The sequence below is a fragment of the Candoia aspera genome, chromosome 17 (assembly GCF_035149785.1).
Source record: "Candoia aspera isolate rCanAsp1 chromosome 17, rCanAsp1.hap2, whole genome shotgun sequence".
Lineage (NCBI taxonomy): Eukaryota > Metazoa > Chordata > Lepidosauria > Squamata > Boidae > Candoia > Candoia aspera.
In genome coordinates this window covers 1,879,649-1,887,911 of record NC_086169.1, presented here as the reverse complement: position 1 = coordinate 1,887,911, position 8,263 = coordinate 1,879,649, and the positions used below count along the sequence as shown (strand labels likewise).

The 8,263-nt window shown below is 46.8% G+C and overlaps 1 protein-coding gene across 1 annotated transcript; it reads left to right on the top strand.

The window, feature by feature from the left end:
* Nucleotides 1–5,430: 5,430 nt before the first annotated feature.
* LOC134506773 (claw keratin-like) lies at nucleotides 5,431–6,160 on the top strand. The gene has a single exon (XM_063317103.1). The coding sequence runs from the start codon at nucleotides 5,444–5,446 to the stop codon at nucleotides 5,831–5,833; it is 390 nt and encodes a 129-aa protein (XP_063173173.1). The 5' UTR covers nucleotides 5,431–5,443; the 3' UTR covers nucleotides 5,834–6,160.
* Nucleotides 6,161–8,263: the final 2,103 nt, after the last annotated feature.

Here is an 8,263-nt window from a genome sequence, read left to right as displayed (position 1 = left end):
CACAAAGGTTTCCCCCACCATGGTTTTGGTCACGTCATGCTGTTGGAAGCACCAACAGATGGTCCTTGCTTCAAAAAATCAAGCCAAGGGTGGCTTAGTGTGATAAGTGAATCATATCAAAGGGATGAAATAGGTATGGTGGGTCTTCTTGTCCAGCCCTTTGCTCAATGTAGAGTTGAAGACAAAGGACACATCGGCATCCTTTGCTTCACAGCTCTGCTACCTTCAGTTTCCCCATCCTTAAGCAGTTGTAAGGTTGGTCAATGATTGTTGCGGCTAGACATTATTGTGGTTGTGGTTTTGGTTTTCTCCCAACAAACTGGGCTCATTCTCATTTCTGGAGCACAGAAGATCCAGCGAAGTAGGAGAAAGGAAGAAGATGGGCTTGAAAGATGAAGGCTGGAGGTATCTAAATGAGAGATAAATGAATAGAATAGAATAGAATAGAATAGAATAGAATAGAATAGAATAGAATTTTATTGTTATTCCATTATACACCAAGGTGCACATTAAAATGAAATTTCGTTGCAGTTGGCTCACAAAAAATAATTACTATAATATATAATATATATCCTTTACCATTCCACTCCCCTAATCATTATCCCTAATAAATATCACGGTCCTACATACCTGTACCACTGTGAAGTAAGGGGGGATTATCAAGCATTCAGGAGTCTAATAGCCCAGGGGACAAAACTATTACCGAATTCTAGCTTTCCTGCATCAAATACAGAGGAATGTTTTCCCAGAGGGTAACAAGGAAAACAAGCCATGATGAGTGTGGGAGGGGTAGATGGGCTGCCAGGGCATATTTCTGGGTTGTTTATTCTTATTTCATACTGGAGAGGGGCATGTCCAGGCTCTGAGGTTCACCTTTCCAAGGATGGGCCAGCCTCAATCCCATACCTGACCTCCTGCCATGCACATGGCCCAGAATCCTGTCTTAGAGCATGGGATGCTTCGGGTAAGGCCTGGCACTGGGGCAAAAAATGAATCCATTGTGTTTGGTTGGGTGTATCTGTAGAGAGACTCACCTTCCCTGGAGGCCACGGGATGAAGTCTTGATAACATCTCAGCTGCTGTTTGGCCACAGGTCTTCTGCATTTTCTCACACTCTTTACATGATTTCTTGTAATCCTTGTTTAATAGGCCTAGTTATGTCTGGGTATGGCCTATCATCCACTGCTTTGGGAAAGTCCTTGGGTGGTTTTCTTGTTCTCTCCAAAGGATGGAGAACTTTGGTTGGACGAGGACTTCCCTAGCAAGCTTCTGCTGTTGGGGACTTCCCTGGCAAGCTTCTACCCACTTCATTGGCATGGAATTCCAGGAATTCTAAAATTCCAGGCATGGACTTTGGATCCAGAACTTTGCAAACACCTTGATCTTTGTGCATGTGCAAAAAAGAAAGAACGTTAAAACAGGCAGTTATTTCCCCTGGAGATATTCCCTGTTGACTGACACCTCCCCAGTTAAGCTCTTACACATCTCGTTGTTTGATTGCTTTGAAATTGCAAGTTTCTTTTCTGATTAGAACCTGGCAAGCTGCCACTTCATTCTTCAGATCGGAGATTTATGGGGTTACCGTAAAGAAATCTCATTTGTCAAACCTTCTGGTGTGAGTCGTTGAGTGTGGGTGCATTTCTCCTAAATGCCTGGAAAGGCAGAATCTGTGCTGCCAAAATGCTATGGGACTCCACCTTCCACCAGCACCCAGCAGCATTGGCTGTGAATGATGGGAATGGTTGTCCAGAAAGCCCAGCAGGCACAGATTTGCTACCCCCTGCAGGAGAAGAACTTGATTATCTCGGCTGTTGTCAGGAACCAGTCCGATACTGCACTTCAGATACTCAATGAGCGTAAGGAAAGAAATGGGCTGAGTGGCCCAGTGACCACTTTTTGCACCCATATTAATCTTAAGTTTCTTTTTGGCGGGGTGCTGAGCTAATTGAATAGGCATGGTTTGTGTATTGCGCAATGCATTGGGCCAACCTAGGAAATTCAATAACACATTTCAACATGGGTCATGTGGATTCAATCTATGTGTCCCTAGGCCTGTAGAAGACCGATAGAAGTAACATGTTGCTGTGCAAAGTTTGGGGAAAGTTGGCTCACTTGGGGTGAGGAGGTATCTCAGTCTCTCCTTTTTAGTGTAGGGCAATTTCACTGGCTATCTGTACAAAATGGAGAACAGGAAATCGGCATGGAAAAGATTCCTTAGTCTTAAGAAAGTGTCATGAGCCAGTTTGGTCTAGTGGTTAAGGCGCTGGGCTGGAAACCAGGAGTCGGTGAGTTCTAGTCCCGCCTTAGGCATGAAAGCCAGCTGGGTGACCTTGGGCCAGTCGCTCTCTCTCAGCCCAAGAGCCAATCAGGCGTTTATGAATGGCCAGTTAATTGGGGGCTGAGTTGGGGGGCTGCCCCAAGTTTCATTCTGCATAAAGCACTAGAGCAGTTTGAGAGCCAGTTTGGTCTAGTGGTTAAGGCGCTGGGCTGGAAACCAGGAGTCGGTGAGTTCTAGTCCCGCCTTAGGCATGAAAGCCGGCTGAGTGACCTTGGGCCAGTCACTCCCTCTCAGCCCAAGAGCCAATCAGGCGTGGTTTGAGAGTTCTAGTCCCGCCTTAGGCACAAAAGCTGGCTGGGTGACCTTGGGCCAGTCCCTCTCTCTCAGCCCAGTTTGGTGCAACGTAGACCAGCCTCCTCGTGGTGCACCCCAGGCAATGTGACTTGTCACGGCTAAATAGTCTACCCATCTGGCTGCTGGACCTCACAAGGATTTCCCAGCAAGAAAAAAAGCAGCATGAACACTGAACCGAACTGCTATGCCATGAGATTAAAAAAAAAAGGTGACATGACGTCTTCTCCATCAAGGAGCCACGATTGCCTTCTAAAAGCAGGGGTCCCACTGTGGTGGTGGTGGGGTGTCACGCCCAAAATGATAACAGTAGCACCTGAGGGTGTCCAGCAAACTTTGGGGCAGGGTTAAGTTTGCAGAGAATGTCCAAGGTTGGGCTGATTTTAATGTCATTTTCTTGGGGTTCCATTGAGAAGGTTGGATTTTGTTGTCAAAAATGCTGTATTTCTGCCCTTGCTGTTTCCAAAATGTTCCCTTTCTATAAGATGTTAGTTTCCGTCCTGCGAAAGAAGGGAGGGAGGGAGGGAGGGAGGGAGGGAGGGAGAAGAAAGAAAGAAAGAAAGAAAGAAAGAAAGAAAGATAGATAGATAGATAGATAGATAGATAGATGGATAGATGAGGGAGGGAGAGAGGGAGGGAGAGAGGAAGAAGAAAGAAAGAAGAAAGAAAGAAAGAAAGAAAGAAAGAAAGAAAGAAAGATGAGGAAGGGAAGGAAGAAGGAAGGAAGGAATTTTAAACTTCCTTAAACTTTGCAGAAGATAGGTGAATTTAGTGATTTATGAGTTAACTGGTTGGAAAATTAACAGTGGTATTCATTTGCTTATTTAACTTCTGGTAATTCTTATTTTTTTCCTTTAGAAGTATCTCCTGGGCTTTTCCCCCAAACACCTGACATCTTGCATCAAATAGGCCTTGGTAGCCCTTAGAAATCTTGGCCCAAGGCCCTTCTTCTTAAGCATCCTTTGAAAAGTCAGCTTGCCTTTTCTCTCTTGCTCTGCCAGACAGCCCCTTCCCCCCCATGCCAAACTCCCCACGGATTTCACTGTAGGTGGCGTCGGTTGGTAATCCGGAGTGGATTCCAGCTGAGTCAAACGTTGCCAGCACGGGAGACCAGCAAGTGCTCGAAACTTAAATCCGATCCCTTTGCTGCAAGCAAAGGTTTGGACACCCTCTTTGGCACCGCAATAGAAGCGGTTTCTCCTTTCAGTTGATGCAAGACCAGCCTATCTTCAGGGTGTAAGATTCCTGGGCTGATGTAACCTGATTGATAGTTCAATCGATGCCAAAGGGTCAGAGAGGTAAACAAAACTGGGAATACTTTGATAGCTCATTTCGTATCTCCACCTGCTTCTCTCCAACAACTCATTAGGGCAGGCCTGTGTGGGAGGGGGGTGGCACTCCCCCCCCCCATCCCATATGAGGTCAGGAGAACCATATAAAAGGACTTGAAACAGGAGACTTCCCACAGCAAGCCTCAGCTTCCTATCACTTCTGCTCTGCTACTCCAGGAACCAGGTAAGCGAGATTGAAACCCATCTCTTCATAGGAGTTGGGCTGACTTCTCTATGTCTGGTTGCTCCCTCCTCCGTGGAGTTCTGCCTGTGTGCACCTCTCCTGCCCACGAAAGATTTTTATGGTGGGGGCTGAGAGGTGGTGTGTCCTAGTGAAGAACATCAAGGGATCCCTGGTGGGTTGGACTGTAAGTCTATCCAGGGCACTGCAGTTGGAGGCTTGAAGTTCTCATGATCTTTTCCTTCCTACCTGTCACATCTCCAATTCATCCAGCTGTAAAATTCAGATCAAACCAACCTTTATCATGGTCCTTGACCATCATAAGGGGATGGGGAACAGTCATTATCAAAAGTGTAAAATAAAAAGTGGAAAGAGAAAGAGAAGATATGCAAGATTTATCTGGCTCTGCCGCCTCGCTTGGGGTGGAGAGGGGAATAGGTCTACATGGGGATGGTTGCTATAGACCACTCCTTCCACACTTGGACTGTTTTGGATTCTTTCGCCACCTGGATTCTTTATTTTTACCTTTATTTATATTATTTATCATTGTATTTTTATACTGTGTATTTTATGGTTGTTGTTTTTAATCGATCATTGTAAACCGCCCAGAGTCCCCCGATGGGAGGAGATGGGCCGGGACAAATTAGATAAATAAATAAGTAAATATAAGGAGTGAGACTCTAAAAGGAGGGATGAAGATGGTAGAAGGGTGTTGGGGTGCCTAAAACGTTCTGGTTTATCACATTGAGCCCAAAGAATCCATTTTGAGCAGTTTCTAATCAGTTGCTAATGTGCTGAAAAGGGAAAAGGAATCCAGTCCCCAAATTCTTTTAATCATCCCTCCCTGGGTCCCTAGCTAACATTGGTGAACCTCAAAAAGTTGAGGAGCATCAGATTTGGTACTCATAGTTGGATAGGGGTGCACCTGAACATCCCAGAATGGTTATCTAGACTAGAAGGTAAAAAAAAAAAAAATCTTCCATGTGGTTGTAAGAAAATGACCCGGATGTGTCCATGAAGACCCCAAAAATCAATTGGACTGTGCTTCTTAGGGCATGCAACCAGATTTTTTTCCCTCAGTGTTTTTTCCAGTGATGCAGCAAAGTTGTTCATTTTGTCGTCCCCCCCTATCGTCTCTCCATCACTTCGTAGCCTCCTTAGTTGACTGTGTTCCCTGTTCCTAAAAATGTTCAGTTGGGGAGCAACCTCCTCTAGCCTACCGTTGGGTTTGGATGGGAACCTTCCATCTTGGTCTCATTTCTCACTTTGCCTGCTTCCCAGATCTCACCGCGTCACGCCAAGATGTCTTATTATGGGTCCGTCTGCCCCGTGCCTTCTGCTTCTGTTGGTGGATCCTGTGCTCTGGTCCCAGCGTATGGATCCAGCTCCCTCTCTGGGATTGGCCTTGCAACCACCTACTATGGAGGTGGCCCCATCACTTGTTCCAGCCAACTCACGGGGTCAGAAGTCATCATCCAGCCCCCGGCCTCGGTGGTGTCCTTTCCGGGTCCAGTTCTGTCTGCCACCACTGATCCAGTCGCAGTGAGCCAAGTGACACCATGTAGCTACAGCCACCCACTGGGCCTCATCAGTGGATCATCCTACGGGGGGTACGGCCGGCTTGGATATTGGGGCTACGGGAACTATGGAGCCTGGAGAAGATATTCCCGCAAATGCCTGCCATACTACTGAGGACCCTGCCAAATGTCGACCCCACAGTGCGGAACCAGCTGGAAAGGAAAACAAGGTCCCCATCTTGGTCTGTTGTGTCACTCTAGGCCTATGTGATGCTTGCTAGGTTCTTCCAGCCCCCATCTTTTCCAGTTTTCACCAACAGGAGAGATGATGTGCTTAGCACCACTGAGCTACTAAAGCTGGAAGGTTTCCCCCCCATCATTCTCAATTTGCTCCCCCTTTACTCATCAAATAATACCCTGTTTCTAATGTGGTTAGAAAGTCCCTCCTTAAATGGCTGTGACAAAACCAACAGAACAACACTGTCCATTTGCCCCCTTATGTATTTTGTTCTTTGACAATGCGTTGCCTTCTGATCTCACAGTGATTTGCCCTTTCATAATAAAGCTTATTGCAGCATCATAATTTCTACTTTCTTTCTCTCTCTGTCTCTCTCTCTATATATTTAAGGTTGCCTGTGTATATCAGCATTATCAGTCTAGTTATATCTACCCAGCTCAGCCTGATCTTAGGTGGGAAGGGCATGTCCTTAGCTTCTAGATATGGAGATGCTGGGGGACCCCCTTCAACCTTCTAAATACTCTTGTCAGGACAGCCGATGGGTGACCTCCATGTCCGTAAGTTCGGCTTCATTTTATGATCACCCCAGGACCTGGTGTGGGCAACAAATGGAGAGATGGAGACCAGAGTTGGGAGCCCATAAAAGTCAGTGGGAAAAGTCTGGGGACACTGTACAAGGAGGGTCCAAAAGTTGAACAAGGGACATCCCGCCATCTTCTAAGAGGTTTCCCCAACTCTTTGTAGATGATGTTGTCTGTGGTCCATCTGGTTGGGTATTGACTATGCTGGCCAGCAGAGGAGGTCACCAATGTTCTTCCACTTCTTCACTAGCTGGGAAGTCAATGTAAGGTCTTGGTGACTGACCCCTGAGCTTCTACTCCCACCTTCAATGAGAAGAGATGAACATATGGTGCTATATTATATTGATTCAGGACATTTCATGGCACCTCCTTTTCTGACTGGTAGATGGACTTCAGCAAAGTCTTCTTCTGATTTTAACACCTAAGATTCATCGAGCTAGAGACACTGGGGATGTCTACAATTCCACCAGATCGTAGCCTCCTAAAATTCCCCAAAGTACTACCACTGTTTAGTAAGTGTGTGCAGGTCTGTTCGGATCCAATTCAAAGCCTCAGCTCAGTTCCGAGGGTCGATCCAATCTGACATTTGGGATCAATCTGGGATGCAGAGTCAACGAGATTCAGATCTCTAAGTGGCTGGATGATTTCAAAGACATCCTCTTTGGTTCAACGTTCCAACTTAAAGACCTGATCCAGATCGTTGGCCCAATGTGAAATTGGGGCCAAGGGGTGTCACCCCATAGAGAAGGAGCTGAAATTGTCTCTCTGTGTGTGTGTGAGTGTGGAGGGGGTCTACCTTTCCCTATTTGGAAGCCGGCAGAACACCTTGCCATTTTAAGAGCCCCCTTCCCTATAAAAAAACCCAGATCCTCTCTTTCCCTTGGGTGATATTTCTTCAAAAAGATGTGACACCTCTAGTTTCTTGCCAGTAAAAACTGTTCCTCTTTTACTGCTCACAACCCCAGATATCTTGAGGTCAAGCAAAACAACCCGAGAGACCAAAACTAAGATGCCAAGTTTTATTGAGGGGGAGGTGGGGCGGGAATCGGAGTGAACGCATTCTTAAGCGTACACAGAGAACATGCTGAAGAGTTTCCCCTTAACGATGTGGTGGTGGAGCGAAGGAAGAGCTTCTCTTGGCAAAAATGGCTCCCTCTGCCCTTTCACTGGAAGAGTCCCAACCAGCTCAGAGTCCTTGGAAGCCCGTGCTGTGCTACAGGCGAAAGAGCCGTGGATCAATGATCACCAGGAAAGCAACGTTTAAAAAATGGGATGGAGAAGAGTACATTTAGGCTAAGAAGAGATGCACGAGGGATAATGGTCTGAGAATGGTCGGAATGGAACTTCTAGAAGATGCTCTCATCAGACATCTTTTTTGTGGTTTATTCGTTCGGTCGCTTCCGACTCTTCGTGGCTTCATGGACCAGCCCACGCCAGAGCTTCCTGTCGGTCGTCAGCACCCTCGGCTCCCCCAGGGACGAGTCCGTCACCTCTAGAATGTCATCCGTCCACCTTGCCCTTGGTCGGCCCCTCTTCCTTTTGCCCTCCACTCTCCCTAGCATCAGCATCTTCTCCAGGCTGTCCTGTCTTCTCATTAGGTGGCCAAAGTACTTGTTATGAGCATGGATAGTGAGCAGGAAGGGGCCCCTATTCAGGGGGGAAAACGCATGCGTAGTTTAGAGACTTTGAACCTTCCTTCGAAGAAACCCAGAACAGACCCACCTTGAGTTTGGGGATTTATCTGTCTGGGTTTTCCCACGCTCCTTCAGTTTGGTAGGATTTTCTG

Bases quoted from the DNA above. Each gene is read 5' to 3' on its own strand.
- LOC134506773 (XM_063317103.1), top strand. From the start codon at position 5,444: ATGTCTTATTATGGGTCCGTCTGCCCCGTGCCTTCTGCTTCTGTTGGT.